The following is a 19,630-nucleotide window of genomic DNA, read 5'->3' on the forward strand; positions in this document are numbered from 1 at the left end:
TGAGGATTCAAGGGGAAGGGAGACAGTAAAAGAGAATGAAGAAGGTTAAATAATATTGAAGTGCAAAGAATTTATGCATGAAGATAACAATGAATGTGATGAACAATAGAAGAATGGCAGAACGAAAAAAGAGAAAAATAGAGCAGATTGACCAATTAATAGATAATATATGCATTGGGGAAACCTTATGTACAGATAATATATGCAAAACATTGAGTGACAGGTAAAGCCGGTCCTCCTGGGGTAGGAACCGATGCAGGGAAGAACGGAGAGGGTAACTGACAACAAATATGATTGAAGTTCTTAATATGCATGTGAGGGAACAGGACAAAAAAAACTGTTTACATTGCGTTAAGAAGGGGGAGTGGAGGGGAAGGAGGGGACTGCACTCATTTTGGATGCATGGTGTGCACGTGTGGAAATGTCACTTATGAAATCCCCCTCATTCAAGTAATATATGCTATAAAAGGCATAAAAATGCTACACCAAACTGAAAAATTAACTTGTGTGTCTGTAACATTCATGCAACTGTAGCTTCGAAAGCTGACTGCATCTACATTATAAATACTGTAATTTGTAAGGTTAATAAGTTATTTGCTGCTTTGATTTAACTAGAGCAGTTCAGAATGTTATTATCTTATATTCTATAAAAAGACTCTAGTCTGGCCATTAATTTACTGTATTAAAATGTTGGGATTTATGCATCTTTTTGTCAAAATTCCTGTGGCTAAAGAGATTGAATGTAAGTTGATATTGGAAAATAACATTTATTCTTGCTGAGCGATACAGCTGCCATTTAAACTTGAGGCTTAATGCTTAAGAAATCTTTATTTTTTGTACCAAATTTTATTCGTTTGAAATTAAGGAAAAGTAGGAGATCATATTTATATTTTTATATTTAATATTCTTGTTTCAAATAGGGCATCAGTTCATTTAAATTTTACTAATAACATTTTTGCCTCAGGATACCATGTCCTAATTACACTCAACACAGGGGAAATGAAATAAAAATTATTCACAGATTAGGCTGTAAACCAACTGATAAAGCCATTTAATCCAAACTTACTATTTTACAGATGATAAAGCTAAGAGCAGGAGAATCTGGGTGTCCTGCTCATGTTCACATTACAAGTCATGGACGGACTATAATTTTATTTTGCAGAACTACACCTTACACTCAAGAACGTGCTTTCCTAATACACATGATGTAACCTCTAGATGTCTTTTTACAAATTCAATCTAGACTTGTAAAAAAGGGGGACTTACGGGTATTGGAGGTCTTAAAGTCTTCTTTCTACAGCTACCATGAGAAGTCCAAGAGGAAGCTTTTATACATGCCCATGGAACAGTATACACCAATGCTATTATCTAAGGAGCCAGCCCTTCATACTTATAAAAGAACAAGACTTAGTGATGTGTAGATTTTATGTTTTGAGGCAGAAGTCAGTAACTTTTGTATATACTAACCCATTATAAATTGTACATTTTATTGTAATTTCAGAATTTATGAACCATCATTACGATGATAATAGAAACATTTTCTAACTGAAATGGCACAGTCACAAACTAATCAGAATGGACATCAGACCTATCAAAAGAAACTCATGGCCATAATTCTTTCTACAACTATGAATATTACACCTGAATTAATATGTCTTTGATTAATATGTCTTTAATTAAAACTTGCAAAGTATTAACAACATTATTGTCATTCTAGTCCCAATGCTTCTTTAGATAAGTTGTCACTAGATGAAGAAATACTAAGACAAAAAATCACAGAGGAATAAAAGGCTCATTTTCCAGGTACAGTATAAAATTAGTTCCTCTGATACTCTATTTTTTTCTGTATAGTGCTTGATTTACAGTAACAAAATGAAATTCAGGTTTTCATAGAATTTTTTAAAATGTGTAAATTTATTAGTATAAATATATCATCAAAGCTCTCAAAACTATAAACTGGGGGAATGAATCCTGATTTACATGTTGTGAAGAGAAATCCAAGTTCCTCAAGCATAGCCTGGCTCATGGGAGGTATGAGTCATTCACGTGTATATACATAGGAGTACATAATCTGATTTCCTTCAGCTACTGAGGGGCCTGTATTTTACTTAAGAACAAAAGTATTTGCAAACACAATAGGACTACTCAAACAGGGAATTAATAATTAAGCTGGGTTACCTTGTCATTTAAAAACATTATATTTCATCCTTTCTTGTTTTATCTTTTTCAAGAATGTGGTAGAATATGGGCCTCCTAAGATGAATTCTTGAATTCTTCCTAACAAGTTGTAAGTAGAAGGGGCTTCTTCCTATGCTTTAGCAACAAAAGAAGTTGTCTTGTACTTTGTCTTCCTAATTTCAGTTAGCTTTATTTTTAACCATGTCTCAGTTAAATGAAAATACAAGTGAGGGTCTGGGTTCAATCCTGAGCAATACACAAGTGTGTGTGTGTGTGTGTGTGTGTGTGTGTGTGTGAAACATATATTGAGTGACTGTGTGTCAGGCATGTGTTGAGCATACAGTACTAAAGAACACTTAACTATGAAACACAGAAAGAAGGGTTCTTCAGGGGCTAGTATAATTCAGTCCTGACTACTTGGATAGAAAGTTAAACTATGGTATGGATTTTAAGTTTTAGCTCCCAGTAGAAACAAATAGCGTTTAAGATGTTCCTTGTTCTTAAGATATATCAAACCCTGACAGATAACACTAAGCGGATTCTCTTTTCTGCTTTTTTCCCCACAGAAAAAGGAACTAATTGACATAGGATTCTATGTCTCACTCAGCTATGAGTTAAACATCTCCAAGTGGTTATAAGTAGGATTATTTCAATATTTATAGTTCATTAATCTTTTCTCTTAACAGATGTTATATAGTAATATATAAACAAATACTATTACTATCCTGAAACTTAGAATAATATAAAATTTATGTCTCTGGTTTTAATCTGCTTCTAAAAAAATTCCAACTGCATGTTTATTAGCTGGATGACTCTGAGATTGGTAATATTATGTGATTCAGTTTCCTTATCAGTCAAAAGGAGATCAAAAAGGCTGGGCACAGTGGCTGCTGCCTGCAATCCTAGCCACTCAGGAGACTTTCATCCAGATCATGGATGAAAGCCAGCTAGGCTGAAAAGTCCATGGGGCTGTCTGCAAAATAGCCATCAAAAGCAAGATTAGAGATGTTCCTCAAATAGAGCTCCAGCAAATAGCTGCCTAATAATAATTTTAGGCTTTGTGACTTATATAGTCTCTTGCAAACGCTCAACCTGGTTGTTTGTGGTGAGATGACTACATGTAAATGAACAAATACAGATAATATACAAACAAGTGGGTGAAGCTGTGTTCAAACTTCATATATGGAAAATAGGCTGAATTGGTTGTGGTAGTTGGGTAATTTCTTTTTCCCCTTTTTCTCTTTTTTTATTGTCAAGGTGATGTACAGAGGGGTTACAGTTACAGAAGTGAGGTAATAAGTACATTTCTTGTCAGGCTTGTTGCTGCTTCCCTCATTTTTCTCCTACTTACACCCCCACCCCAGGTACTCCCCCACAAGTTGTACAGATCATTTCCAACATATTGGTTCTCCCTCCTCCCATTCTTGTCCTTGGTCTCACTATTCTGTTGTTCCCCTTCCTATCTCTAATTTAGATAAATGTGTGTACAATACAGTAACAACAGGGGATATACCATAAGGGGCAGAACATACAAGAAATCACATAGTACATTAAAAACAACAACAGAGAAAAGCCTCTTGTGTCCATGTTGGGTAATTTCCACTCCACCTATTGTCTTTTTGAATTTCAGAGATTTTCAACTCTGCTTTGTGGTAGCTCTAAGTACTCCTCGGCCTATGTGAGGTCCTAGGATTTCTTTGCCCAGAATGTTTCATGCCCACCTTTCCCCTGCCTCAAGCTGTACCAGTCCTTTCTCAGCTGGCGACTGATTGATTTCCTGAAAATCTCTAGGGTGCTTTCTGGCCTGCTCCCATCCTTCCTGGGCTCCGCACTGCAGACTTGAAACTGCTCCTTTGAACTCCAGACTACCATGCTGCTCCCGCTGACTTGATACCTAGAAACTTTTCTTAAGACAGTAATCTGGGGTGGCGATTCCCTTCATTGTATCTACATCTCGTCTTTCAGGAACCACTGTGTTTTTAATGACCCAACATTCAGTGTCTAAAAACTGCTGTTTCGTTAATATTTGCCTCTTTTTCTCTTGCCTATGTTTTTAGGTATGAAATCAATCCAGGTGGTCCCTGTGACCTGACCTTGGCTGGAGAAAAAATCCAAGAAAATCCCGGCCCACACATGTTTAGAACACTCACCGAAAATCAGTTTACCCAAAAGAAGTAAAAGAGAAAATTCCAAGTTAGGGCTTCTAACTTCTGAATAAGTGCTTTCTCCACTACACTTCACTGTTTCTATCGGAGGGGACTAAAGACAAGGGACCTTTTAAATACAAAGCCATCTACTGCAGCCTTTATTAACAGAGACTGATTAATTTAATTTGGACCAAGCATTTAGAGTTATCTCATTTTGTCTTGAAAAACTGGGGCAGAGAGAAGTCTGATACATTTCTTATTTTTTCAATCAAGACTTTTTTTTTGGCCTTCTCATTTTAGCATATTTATTGCAAATCTGCCTGTGGAGAGTATTTGGGATTTCCTCCAAATGGTGGGAAACTTTGCCCATTTTGATGATGTGCTACTGATAAAGCTTTCTGCTGGAAAGTCCCCATCTGGCTCACATTTCTGCCTCTGCATTTTCAGTGATGTGACTCTTTTACAAATATCCTAGAATCCCCATTTCCAAAGGAGGGAAACTACTGTTAAACTACATAAACACAGGGAAACGGGGGAGGTGGAAAATGGTATGTATAAATTCTCACCATTCATTTTTATTACTTTCATGATGAGATTTCATTTAACATTTTTCTGAAATAGTTATAAATTTTTGAATGGGAAAACATATGGCATTTTGAGTATGTCAAATGAGAGATGCTATTTTAGATGGTGAATCTTCACAAAAAAATATTGTTTTATAGTAACAGGAGGGCTCTCTGTTTAATGAGAAAGGAACATTTATCCCTTCACAAATACAAGGTTATAAATATATAATAATGTATTCATGTGTAAACACAGATAATCTGTCTTTGTCACAAGTAATCTATTTGCAAATAAAACTTTATGCAAATAATGCTATCACACACGTGATTCCTCTTTTAAATGTATGGCAGCAAGGGAAGAGCAAATCCTACATGGTGATTCATATGTTTTCCAATCTTTTGACTATATATATAAATATACACACACCACATATATCCTATTTACGTATTAATTCAATCAATCATTCAATTACATTATGAAAAATAGTGTTGCCTAAAAATGAGGTTTTGGCCTCTGTATCTGTTAGACCAGAGATCCACTGGCATTCTTCCTTATGGTGGTGCAAAGCCTTGAGCATTCTACTTGCACACAAGCAGGCTGACTTCCATTTTTCATTCCTAAAAGCAGTAAAAGGACCCCTGAGATCCCTTCACACTCTAGGATAAGCATAGTAGAGGACCATGATAAAAGTTCCTGATTGTACAATACCAGTATGTCTTTGAATCCATGTTAAACACTACAAGACTGTATATCCCAATATTTCTGGGAGGGCAGCTACTTTAGAGAGATTAAACAATTTTCCTGAACTTCAAATAGCACTGAAGATGTGGTTAAACCTAATGGTCTTAATTACAGTAGGCATTTGTTTCCTAAACTTCTGGTTTCCCCTCCAAAAAATTTATCAAAGCTCTATCTAAAAGATGCTATGTGATTAGGCATCTCAATTTTAAAACACAAAGTACCATTACTTAAGACATTTGTACAATGATAAATCTCAAATCAAAATATTTGCTTGTGAGCTTAATAATAATAAGGAAATTTGATGTATTTGCAATGAAAGGTGTGAACATTTCATGTTTTTAATCATCTCCACTTCAACTTTATGTCTATATTGTGTCAGATTTGCAGCAACAAGAAATCCCCTATTTATAAAAAATAAGTATCATATATTATACTATATTTTATATATTATATACAGATGTTTCTGGATATAATTTTCTCTTGAAGATTACCTCATAATTTCAAGATCTTCTTAATTAAATGGTATGGAACTAGGAAATGTTTGTTTCTATGAGGATCATTGAGAATATCTAACAACCAGTGTATTTTTTGTAAGAAATACATCAGGCAGGATGCTATCTGTATTATCACATGAATTATAGAATACTCTGATGTCATCACATGGATGCTTCCAATGACTTTCCTCAGGTTCAAACGCACAAGGAAAACAGCCTTGCTGCACCTTAGCACAGCTATAACAAATCATGTGTTAGTTGTACATCACTGCACAACCAGATACCATCACAGTTTAATGCGAGGCCTTAATAAGTGTTCAGTACTAACCTATTGCTTTTGGAAATAATTGTATCATATAGGCATGCATTAGCTTACCACTGGGAATAAATATAAACCTCTTAAAATAAAGCCATATTTTGAATTTCCATAGGCTTCATGTTTTTCCTAGTCCAGATATTTTCATGAATTAAATCAGGTATACATTTCTCTTTTAAATACTATGCTCCTGAAAAGGATAATGATTAGAATAGATGTATATAATCATATCCTAATTTCAACTATGTTGTCCTCTATAATTTGCACTCTCATTCTCTCTTGAGATGAACATGATTTCTGGTACTTTCCAGTGTAACTTTCATATTTTTATCAGACCTTGTGCTTGTTCCCTCTAGGTTCTCCAACTTTAGATTGTAACCTTTTAAATAAAGAGTAAGTGAGGACTTCTGCACAAAAACAAGTATTTCTCATTACTCAACATGAAAAGTCTTTGAACAGTAATTTCTCAGACACAGGGGATTAAAATTAAACATCGTGTCAGGTGCAGGTGACTCACGCCTGTCATCCTAGCTACTCAGGAGGCTGAGATCTGAGGATCATGGTTCAAAGCCAGCCGGGGCAGGAAATTCCGTGAAACGCTTATCTCCAATAAACCACTCGAAAACCGGAAGTGGAGCGGTAGTTCAAGTGGTAGAGCGCTTGCCTTGAGCTGAAGAGCTGAGGGACATTGCCTAGGCCCAGAGTTCAAGCCCCACGACCGACCCAAAAATAAATAAATAAATAAATATCGTGTGCTCCTTGGAGAAATGGACAAAAGATGCAAGGTCAGGTTGAGATTGCACTGCCTCAGGCTGATGGAGTGCTTTCACTGGCTGCAGCTCACACTCTTAGTCTCGGTGTTTACTATTGTTCCTCCTTTGCCTCATCACACTCTTCTTAATATTACTGAATTACCAGGAATACGGCAGTCAGGGAGAGGAAAAATACCAAGGATTTTACAGCATATTGACTTGTATGCAAGAAGATAGACCCTGATAATTTATTTGAGACACATTTGTCTGACCATACAATAACTTTCTGTTGATGACAAGGTCATTAAAGTCAGTGGAAACATATTTAGTAATAAGAGTAAGATATAACTATTTTATTAGTACAGCATTTGAAAATAAACCATATCTTTTATTAGCATAATGAATTGTCAAAAGTTTTAATATTTTAAAGTTTAGAACTCAAAAACATGAATACGTACATGTTCGCTCAAAATAGTAAGGGATTTATAGTTGAGATATGTTTATGAAAATCAAGCTAATGCTCCTTAAGAGCTATATTCTCAAGGTAGATTTATATGTCAGAAATTAAATTGAAATATTAATATGCTTTCATAGCATAGAAAGAAATTGTTATAGCTGGGATCCTTTAGTATGCACAGCATTTTCATTTTGAACTCCGACAGATCACAAATGTCTTAATGTCAAGAATATTACTTAAAACATTTTACTTTTTATTTTTTAGTGTTTAGTAGTCCAGGCTAACTTTGAACTCACCATCTCTGTTCTCCACTTACCAGATGCTGGGATTACAGGTGTGTACCATCATGCCTGGAAACTAAAACTATATTTCAAGTGGGCACTGTTTTTAAGGTGGCTCACATACTCCATTATAACAGGAACACAATCTAAAGTTTAAGAAGGCACATTTAACTATTCTCAAGATGACAGTGAGCCTTAAGAAATACACAACAGTCATCTTACTTCTTGGTTTATTTATGCTTTCTGTGTTACAGAATTCATATGGATTGTTTATAAAAGTATTATCTCTTCATGAAAAACTAAGGCAAGGTTTTCTCTTCACTACACCTTTGAACACAATGAAATCTCAAATACTTTGAAATTCTCACAACTTCCAAAGGTTCAAAATTGAATCATCCTAACTAAAGAAAGATACACTGTGCATTTTTTATTTAGCAAAGGCAAGCATCAAAGATGTAAACACAACTATATTTTTAATCTTCTAAATGGACAGTTGGAATCAATGTGGTTTTAACATCGATGGCTACACTAGTCATCACCAGGAAGGACAAAATACTTTTATCTGGTTTGTAATGTTTACATTATTCCAGAAAAATGCTAAACATGATCAAATAATATTAGAAGATTCAGAGTATGCAACTGTAACAGTAACATGAACACACATTTCATAAAAATTGTATAGTCTAGATGATATAGGGCAATTTATTAAATTCATGTGACTAAAATATTCCATTAAAATGTTACTGCCTCACCAACTTTTATTCTTTTTTATTCTCTGTTACTATTGCTTAAAAAAATTCTATTTGCATTGTGATATAAGTAAATTCGAGCAATATGGTTATGGCACCACAGCGATGCTGTGTTATCTATGTTAACACACACATGTCATTAGTTCTTCCTTCAAAGAGATGACAAATGTAATTCTTTCATGATATAAATGTGATATATAACACAGATGAGATTGAACACATTGTAAGTAATGGGATATAAAAAAAACAAATTTTCATAGGAATAAATACCATAAAAATCCTAAGGGAAGATAAAACAGTTCCAGAATGAATAACAGTCTTGTTATTTTGGTCCTAAGTTAAATAAAAGGATCCTACCTGTTGAATCAAAGTTCACCTCATTGCTGGGGCTGGGACCAATATCAATGGACACAATGGGTAAGAGCTTCCGAAAGTCCCATAGTTTTATAACCCCACAGGTGTCGCAGGATGCTATTATGTGACCCTATAAAATATAAAATAGATGTTAAAAATGTGTATTCATCTATAGCACTATACCTCATAACCTACGGAGAAAATATCAGAGTGATGTTATAAGGTTATAATTTCACAAGGTCAATATTGTAAGTTCACAAACATTAACCTAAGCTAAAAGTTATCATTGTACTTTTGTCTTTAATAGCAAAACAAAACATATGGAATCTTGTACTAAATTTTAGTAAACAGTTATTCAGGAAAGCATTTAGAGTATTTTATTGTCTGGGTATACATTTTTTACATCATGCAAATGATGTATGTGACAGTAAGAGAAAGATTTGTCATGGTGAAGAAAATGACAGAGGCCAGGTATAGTTCTCTGCAATGAATTGGTGCCTATTGTGGTCTTAGACATACTTCCCAGCGGACATGTTTGGGTCTGTTTTGGTAGCATGATAGAACAAGAAAGAAGAGATCAGATATAGCAGAGTAGATGGGTTCAGGTGTAATGGACAGGGAAGGGTATTTTCCCAGTCTAGTTGCTGTAACTCAGCCTCAGCATTTTTGAGCTCAAGGGCTGTCTACATTTCCACTTAATAGAGGCTTATTGAATGTTTGCTTTTTGTCAGGAGCTGAGGATATGCTGATGAGCAAAAGAGGGCTTATGTTCACCGGCCACTCTTACATTTCCACACTTTCTCATCATCTCATCATTTTAATTTATTTTCCAGATGTAATAAGTATCCACAACATGAGTGTCATTGAGAATGTTGGTGATAGATCAATATGCTGCTTTCAAGTTGACATAGAGTTCCCTTTTCAGCTCCAGTGTAGTTAAGTAAATGTCAAAACCAAATTTTCTTCTAGTTTCTTTCTATGTTTTTAGGTGTAAAACTTATTAACATTAACATCATATAATGCTTCATCATTATTACTTTAGGCTAGCTTAATTTATCTCTCATTTCTATCATAACTACCATGGATTCTGCATAAAACACACATCCTATGTTCCAGTTCAAGTAGACACTTTGTTTTTCCTAAACATACCAGCAATAGAATGGAGACCATTAGTGTTAAGATTCTGTAACTGCTCTCACTGGCAAAAGAATACAAAAACCTTGTCCTCAATCTAGTAAATGAGATGCTTCATCTTTTTTATGACTTGAAAGGAACATAGAGAACTTGGAATGGTCTCAAATATGTAAACATGTATTTTAAGAATGGAGAGAAATCAGTGAATTTCATCTCAGAAAATGAAAGAGCAGTTTTCAGTATTAGCGGGGAATATTAATGTTATAAATTACAGAAAAAAACCTTTTCCAAATATAGAGGATTTCAATCATCTTCAGAAGTCACAAAATGGAATCTTTGTTCAATTATGAGAACAGAGCAGATCAGTTCTCATCAGAATTTAATTTGTGCATACAGCTCTTGCTGAAGGCAAGTTATTGACTAGATGTACTTTTGTCTGGAGTCTGAAGGAAAGATGATTTTCAGGCAAGCATAATTCATCCAACTAAATATTAAACATGGAAGAAATGAAGTAAAAAGGTGTAATTTCACCATTTTTGCTGGGTGAATGTAATATTAAAATAGTTAACATTTTAACACTTAATACTTGAAACTTCCATTGCTGTCAAATTATAAATGTTGTCAATATTAAAATGAATCAATGTTTATTAAACGATTTTAATTAATCAGGTATTGTGCTAAATATTTCATTAATAAAAGAATATATAATGACTTATAAATTTTTGCACTAATCTCATTTAGCCAGAATTTTTCATTGCCTTAGAAATTTAGAAGCCATGTATTATTAAAAGTATTCATTATGGTAAAACTGAATAGATAATGGGTAATATAGAAAAATATATTTTTGATAACTGAAATAAAAGAATGATTTAGTTATACTACGCAGGTTGAGCAGATGTGGAGTCTATGACAATGTTTAAGCATAATAGAGCTCAAGAAATAATTGTTATCCTGGTAGATAATGGTTTCTTGGAACTCATCTAAGAGTTTTGTTTTAGCTCAATCTTTCCATAGCAGTCTTGAGTTAAACATAAACAGCAATTCTTACCCTGATAGTTCTGCATCATTTACTAAAATGAAATGATAAAAAGGATAGGGCTAAACATTGAAATTCTGAAGCCAATAACAGGAACATCCACAGACCCTATATCCTAATTCTTCTATCTTGGGCAAACCAGAGGAACATCCATCTACCTCCTTCCCTAAAAAGGGAAAAATAGGAAAAAAAAACTGACTGTAATGTGAGCTCTGAGAGATGAAGAGACAAAATAATACTGAATAAAGTATTGAAAGCAACTGGATAGAGAGCTCTCAAATAAATTCACACTGGTCTATATTTAGGTGGTGGTGGTGGTGGTGGTGGTAGTGATTGTGTGTGTGTGTGTGTGTGTGTGTAACTGCTAGCTCTGGGGCTTAAACTCAGAGCCTCAGCTTTTGGGCTCAAGGCTTGTGCTCTTACCATTTGAGTCATAGCTCTCTTTTCAACTTTTTGGTAGTTAATTGGAGATGAGAGTTTTACAGACTTTCCTGCTCAAGCTGCCTTTGTACCACAGTCCTCAGATCGGAGCCTCTTGAGATGTTAGGGTTTCAGGAATGAGCCACCAGTGCCTGGCTATTTTTAGTTTTTCATGAATTTATTGATTTCTATACAGGTTGCATTAGTTTTCATTACCCCCAGCAGTGCAAGAAGCTTTGTTTTTCTCACAAACTTGCTAATATTTATTGTTTTCTGATGATGATCATTCTGATCGAAGTGAGATGAAGCCTTAATGTGGATTTGATATGCTTTACCTTTATAACCAAATGATGTTGAACATTCCTTCATGTATATATTAGTCTTTTGTATTTCCTCTTCTGATAAATGCTTGTTTAATTAATTTGTCCATTAAATATTTGGATTATTTGTTCTTTTGCTAATCTTTCTAGCTCTATATTCTTTATACAAATCCTTCATTTATTGAGTAGCTGGCAAAAAATTTTCTCCCATTTCCTGGGTTACCTCTTGATTTTCTGGACATTGAATTTTTTGATACGCAATCTCATTTGTCAATCTTTTTTCTTATGTGTTGGGCAATTGGAGTTTTATTCAGAAAATAATTATCTATGCCTATACATTTATAATATTTTCCTGTAGTCATTTCAATGCCTCAGATCTTACATTGAGGTCTTTGGTTCATTTGGAATGGATTTTTATATACAGTGTGTGTGGGGGGGGACATGGAGAGGGAGAGAAAGAGAAGCCTCGTTTCAATCTTCTATATGTAGATACATAGATTTCACAGAATCATGTTGAAGAGTGTCTTTTCACCAATGCAGGTTTTCAGTTCTTCATAAAAATCAAATAGCTGTAATGTGTTTTTTCTTTATGTATTATATTATGTTCCAAGATTTTTGTGTCTGTGTTTATGCCAGTTCCATGTTGTTTTGTTACCATAGCTCTGTGATAAAATTCAATGTCTAATAGTGTGATACACCAGCCTTTCTCTTTTTGCTCAGAGTTATTTTTCCCATTTGCAGTCTTAGGAATTTTAGGATTATTTTTTGCTATTTCTATAAAGAAATATTGAGATTTTATGAGCATTGCATAAATTGATTTCAATAACATGGCCACTTTCATAATATAAATCCTGTCAATACCAAAAACATGATCAAGGAAAGCCTTTCTGCATTCTGATATCATCTATTCTTCAAAACTTGATGATTTACTTTAGTTAATTTTTCTAATTAAGTTTATACTTATGTTTTCTTTTTATTTTCTTTTTTCTTTTCAGGTATTGAGATTGGAGTTGTTTTCCCTATTTCTTTAGGTATTTTTAATTTTTGGTGTATTGAAAAAGCAACTTACTTTTATATGTTGATTGTATATTTTATTAGTTGGTTAAGTTCAGCTTTAGGAACTGTAATATTTTTGGGCATCTATTAGAAGTGTAAATACTAATTTAAGTAAGAGTTATCAGCATGCTCATTGCAGCTTTCTTCACAATAGCTGAACAATGCAATCAACTGCAAATGAGTAAATAACAGATGAATAAAGAATCATGATATATATCTGTAACATGGAATATTAGTCATAAAGATGAAATGAATTATGACATTTGCAGAAAAATGAGGAATGGAGATGAGTAGGTTCTGCAAGATAAATATATACATATACACATGTGTATATATGACATATGTATATACAGTATGTCAATATATACACATTTATATATACATATACATATATATGCTCATATTATACATGTGAATATAGATATAAAATTAAACGAATGAAACAAAATTAAACAAAATTAAACTAGACACATTTATAATATTTTAACTTTTTAAGAGCAGATAAAAGTATCCTTGTCTGAGAACACATTCCCATAATCTAGAATTATATCAAGTCACCAATAAGTAATGGTAGAATGAATTTATCTTTTTGTTTTTGTTGTTGTTGTTGGTCGTGGGGCCTGAACTCTGGGCCTGGGCGCTGTCCCTCAGCTCTTAGCTCAAGGCTAGAGCCCTACCACTTGAGCCTCAGCGCCACTTCCGGCTTTTCTCTGCTTATGTGCTGCTGAGGAATCGAACCTCATGCATGCTAGGCAAGCACTCTACTATTGAGCCGACGTCCCAGCGAATGAATGAATCTTGGCTGACTCTTCCATCAGCTCATACAGAGCACCAATCTATCCACTAGGAACTGTAAGAAATTCTGTTCTCTGAGTGTTGTTATGTATGAGATATAGTATTGTGAATATGTGGACAAATGTTAGGCTACTGAGTTATATCTCCGGGCCACAGATGAGAAATTCCAACTCAATTCTACAATTACCAGGTTCTACCTGAACCCTGAGAATATTTCAACTGAACGAATGTTGGAGATTAAAATCTTTAGTCAATATTTGGAATCAGATACACAAATCTCAATTTAAAAACAAAAGAAATATAAAAAATATCAGAGCAACATGAGTCCTCTAAATTATCAATTCCTTGGCTTTTCATGGTAGTGACATTGATAAAATTCCAAAAATTCCTCAAAACAATAATTGTAAGAATAATCAATAAAGAATAAACAATTGAATAAATTCAAGAGATTATAAAAATAATATATGAACTATAGAATACAATATATTAAGGAAAAATTCATTAAAGATAGAAAATTCCTAAAAAATGGAAAAGATCAAATTAAAATGCTAGAAATGAAGAGCTGTTTGTCAAATTAAAAAAAAAACATGCCAGCGGAAAGCTTACTAACAGATCAGAGCAAGTAAAAGTTAGAATATCAGGTAGAAAACACTTATACAATAGAGAAAAAATAAGAATGCATAAACCCAACACACAACTGTCCAACATTTTTAAGACCAAACTTTTAAATCATGGTTATAGAAGAGAAAGGTATGAGCTATAAGCAAAGGAAATACATTCAGTTAAATAATAGCATTAGGTTTTCTTGAAGAGATTATCATTTAGCATAGGAATCTTTTAGAAATTCTTTTAGAAATAACTTTTAGAATAACTTGTGATAATCATATTCTCCTTGATACAATAAGTACACTGAACAAGGAAAGAGTATTAAAAACCTAAATAGATACATGGTAAGTCATATATCAAGGTAAATCTATGAGAATAAGAGTGGATCAATATACTGTAAGTAAATAATTAGTCATCTAGATCTGGATCTAGCAAAAATACTCTTCATCATTGAAGGAGGAATATAAATCTTTCACAATACACAAAATTAAGGGAATTAATTACCACTAAACCATCTTTTTAGAAGATAGTTAAAGGAAGTCTAAACAGAGAAGAAGATAAACAAAATCATAAAGAATACTGGAAAGAAAATCTCACTGAATGAGTATATAAGCAGACAGATATTAGCAATGACAGGAATAAATGTGTACTTTTCTATAATTACTTAGTGTATTAATGGTCTCAATTTTCTAATGAAAGAACACAGACTGGCAGATTGTATCAAGAATATAGGACCCAACTGCTTACTCTTTACAAGAAATGAATCTCAATGTCAAATTAAAACACAGGCTTACAGTGAAAGGAAAGACAAGGATTTTCTATTTCCCCAAAGTAAGCAAATGTAGCTACATTTATATCTGAAAAAGTAAACTTCAAAGTGACAAAATGGTCACTTCATAAAAACAAAAGAGGACATTCAATTGGAAGATCATTGTAAATACACACACACACACACACACACACACACACACACACACACACACACACACACACACACACACACACACACACCATTTCCACTTTCAATTTCATAGAACAAATACCCTGGACATGAAAGAACATAGATTCTAATATAGTAATAGTAGGGTATAACTTCTATACTCCATTTTCATGAACAATATGTCATTCAAACAAAAAGAAATCAATGAAAGAACTTCATAATTATAGTACAGGTTAAGTGGATTTTAGTGTCATCTACAGAATATTTCACACAAAAGCTGTAAAATACTAATTCTTCTCACGGGGCGAAGAAACGTCCTCCAGAGTAGACCAAATGCAAAACATAAAATATTAAATGAAAGACAATAGAAATAACTTCTTGCATTTTACCAGACCACAAGAGAAACTACGGAAAATATACAAAGGAATGGAGACTACACAATACCCTTCAATGTTTAGTGGGTATTTGAAGAAATAAGGGTGAGAATCAAAAACTTTCTAGAGTCAAATGAAATATAACACAACTTATCAGAAGCTATGATGTATAGTAAAAATTGTATCAAGAAGAAAATTTATGGCTAAGAGTATCTACATTTAAAAGAACCACCAAATAAAACGCCAGAGTTCTCCAATAGTCTAGTGGTGCACATCAAGCTCTTTTTAAAATAAAACAGAAGATATGTCCAATATTTGAAGGAAATAAATAATGAAGATCAGAGCTGAAGCGGACAATATGGAAAATAAAAGAATAATGTAAAAGGTAACAGATTTGGTTCTTTGAAAATAAACCAAAGTTTGAAAAACCCTAAACCCAACTAACCAAACTATAAAACAACAACACAAAAACCAGAAGGAGCTGGGTGCTGGTGGCTCATGCCTGTAATCAATCCTAGCTACTCAGGATCTGAGGATCGTGGATCAAAGCCAGCCCAGGCAGGAAAATCTGTGCGACTCTTATTTTCAATCAACCATCAGAAAACCAGAAGTGGTGCCGTGGTTCAAGTGGTAGAGCATGAGCCTTGAGCTGAAGAGCTCAGGGACAATGCCCAGGCCCAGAGTTCAAGCCCCACAACTAATACAAAAAAAAAAAAAATCCTTAATAAATTCTGGAAGAAATAGGTATATTTCCAGACACATATGACCTAGATGATAAAGATAACCATGACAGTAATGAGCACTAAAATTGAAATAGTGATTTAATAAAATAAAAAACTTCTAACAAAGAAAGCTCAAGTCAGAATGGATTCACTGATGAAATCTAACATGTTTAAAGAATGGACACCAAACCTCCTGAAAATATTTTATAGAATAAAAATGAAGTAACATTCCCAAATTCATTCTAAGAAGCCAAAATTCCTATAATATCAAAAACAAAAGAAAAAGAAAAACCTTAGGCCAATTTCTTTGGTGAATGTAAATGCAAAAATCTTCAGTAAAACACACTCCCAAACCAAATTCAGCAACACATTACAATGATCATATGACATGATCAGGTTTTCTTTATGCCTGGAATGTAAGAATATTTCAACATATGCAAATTGATCAATGTAATACATCATATAAACAGAAGCAGGGATGGAAATCACATCCCTCAGGTCAATAGATAGAGAAAAAGCCTTGGATATCATTCAAAATCCCTTCATGATAAAAGTCCCGAAGAAACAAGGAATAAAAGGTTCATACCTCTGAAAACATTTCCCTAAAACTAAAAACAAGATAATGGTGTCCATTATCCCCACTGTTATTCAGTATTGTGCTCGAACTCTTAGAGCAATTAGGTGAGAGACAGAAACACAAGAAATACAAATGGCAAATGATTAATAAAAGGGACACAAATAGAAAATGAAAGAATCAAATTATGTTTGCAGATGACATGATCCTATTTACAAACCCAAAGACTGCACTAGAAGATTCTTAAATCTGATACACAATTTCAGCAAAACAGTGGATACAAAATCAATACATTAAAAAATGCAGGGGCTTATGTATACACCAATTAACTCACTAAAAAAGGGACTCAAGAAAGCAATCCTATTCACAGAAGACTAAAATAAGATAAAATACCTAGGTATAAACATAAATTTGACCCAATATGATGCAGACTTTAACAGTTAAATTTGTAATTCAGTGAATAATTAAATTGTTGGATTAAAATTCATGTATTAACAGGATTCATATTATAAAAATGATCACATTACAAAAAAGCAATATAAAAATTTATTGCAGTCATCATCAAAATTTGAATAACTTTATAGAAATAAAATCAAATCATATGGGAACATCAAAGAACCCAAATAACCAAAGCAATCCTGAGGGGGAGGAAAAAACAAAACCCAGTTCTTAGTATACCACAATACCTGAGATCAGACTACACTATGGAGCTATAGTATGAAATCTGGAGTGAGGAGTGCCTTCCTGCCTAGCATGGATGATGATCTTGGTTCCATCCTTAGCACTGCAAGTGAAAAATAAACAAAGCACTTTTAACAGAGAACAAGCAAAATTCAAACAGACATTGAGATCATACCTATTTTGAAGAATTGACAAAAATGGGATTGTATCAAATTAAAAGGTGCTGTACATAAAATAGTCAACCGAGTGAAGAGACAGCCTATAGAATGGGAGAAAATTCTTATATATAATATGTATTACATATTGATCTATTATGGATATATGCATATATCCTATGTAAGGCAAACCATTATTTAACTATTAGAATAGTCTTATCAAAGATGATCAATTACACTAATTATAGATATGTAGTCCAGTGATAGAAGAAGAGAAAAAAATTTCTACCCTGTAAACAAAAATGAATTATATATTTGAAACAAAATAGTGAGAACAAAACTTGAAATGATTATCTCTAGGAAGGGAAAAAGACTTAAATTTATTTTCTTTTCTCTTTGAGAATTTCAGCTTTTCTGAGATTAGTGCATATTAATTTTATAATAAAATATTTTTGAATAAATATTGAAGTAAAAACATTATATATGTCATTTTTATTTCCAATGTCTCTTATGTAAAATGAACAAGAATGGTCATCAACCAAATGGCAGAAACATTAAGCTGTAGAAACATCAGCTACTTTCCATATGTGGAGGTAATGACCTGTAACTTGGTAGTAAGGTATAAATATAACAAAATGTTTAAGCTTATTAAGAGGAAAAAATCATCATTCCAAACATTTTTAGAACTGATATATTAGCATGTATTTTAGGAGATGTGCAGGTCTATGCAACATTAAGTAGTAGTTCACTGCACCATTTCCTCAGTAATTCAATGACACAAATAAGGCAATGAAGTTATGAAATTAGAAATGAGAAGGAAAGTAAAATTTGGGAATGCTTAAGTTGCTCAATGATGAAAACGGAAATATACATACTAATATATATATATAATATGTATTATAGACACATATATACATACATACATGTATATATATATACATTTTAGAATGAAATAGATAAAATTGTACTATTTTGGTATGAACTTCTTCCCTGATAATATTTTAAACATTAATTAGTGATTGCATCACCAATTATTCCAATGGAGATAGAGGCAGTACATTTCAAAAAGAATTGCATAGAAGGTAATATACATGACACAAAACTATGCAATTACATAAATGACCTTAGATCAATTTGAAGTGGATTTATCTGTTTTATCTCATGAATATTTCATCTTCATTGTTAGACACTAATATTCCCAGATTCTAGATAGTACAAATTCAGCTTATTCTATATAACTTGCCCAAAGCCATCTGTTTAGTAAAACACAGTCCAAGGACTCCATCCACAATGATCAAAATTGAGGGCCTATTTTCTTGAATTCTTAAACAAGAAAACATTTCACATTCCTTGGTAGATGCACTGGGGAATTGAAAGCTATGAAGTGGTTTCAAGTCTTTAGTTCTTAAGAGCATAACTGTAACTGCAGTGGAACACACCAACACCAAGAGAATAGTCAAGAAGTATGTGTGACAGAGAAGTGAGCAAGCAGGTGTTTGAATGTATAATGTAGGACAGTATGGAGAAACAGATAGAAACCATGCACATAAAGGAACAGATATTGAGTTTTATTCTGTCCATTACTTGGACCAGGAGGAAAAGAGATAGTAATCACTTTATTATTCATCATTAAGAGATCAGGCACCTAAAAATCTACAGAGTTAATGATGGAATTAGGGCAAGAGCTATTTTGTCATCAAATCAAATGCACAACTCAGTACTATGGGATGCAAAATGGTTTCTTCCCAGTGGGTAGCACTGGGATGCATTCTCCAAAGGATTAC

General features: G+C 33.4%; 1 protein-coding gene across 3 annotated transcripts in view; it reads right to left on the minus strand.

The window, feature by feature from the left end:
* The window catches only part of Spag16 (sperm associated antigen 16), a 782,336-nt gene that overhangs the window by 223,822 nt on the left and 538,884 nt on the right, over positions 1-19,630 (minus strand). For 2 of the 3 annotated variants that reach the window (XM_070027619.1, XM_070027799.1), the window contains one exon: positions 9,037-9,163. In XM_070027619.1, the coding sequence (XP_069883720.1) occupies positions 9,037-9,163 (127 nt within the window). Of the gene's footprint in view, positions 1-7,965; positions 8,077-9,036; positions 9,164-19,630 lie in introns of all 3 variants that reach the window. The other variant, XM_070027711.1, reaches the window with a different exon arrangement.

This window comes from Dipodomys merriami, unplaced genomic scaffold (genome assembly GCF_024711535.1).
Source record: "Dipodomys merriami isolate MVZ:Mamm:240054 unplaced genomic scaffold, mDipMer1.0.p SCAF_1, whole genome shotgun sequence".
Lineage (NCBI taxonomy): Eukaryota > Metazoa > Chordata > Mammalia > Rodentia > Heteromyidae > Dipodomys > Dipodomys merriami.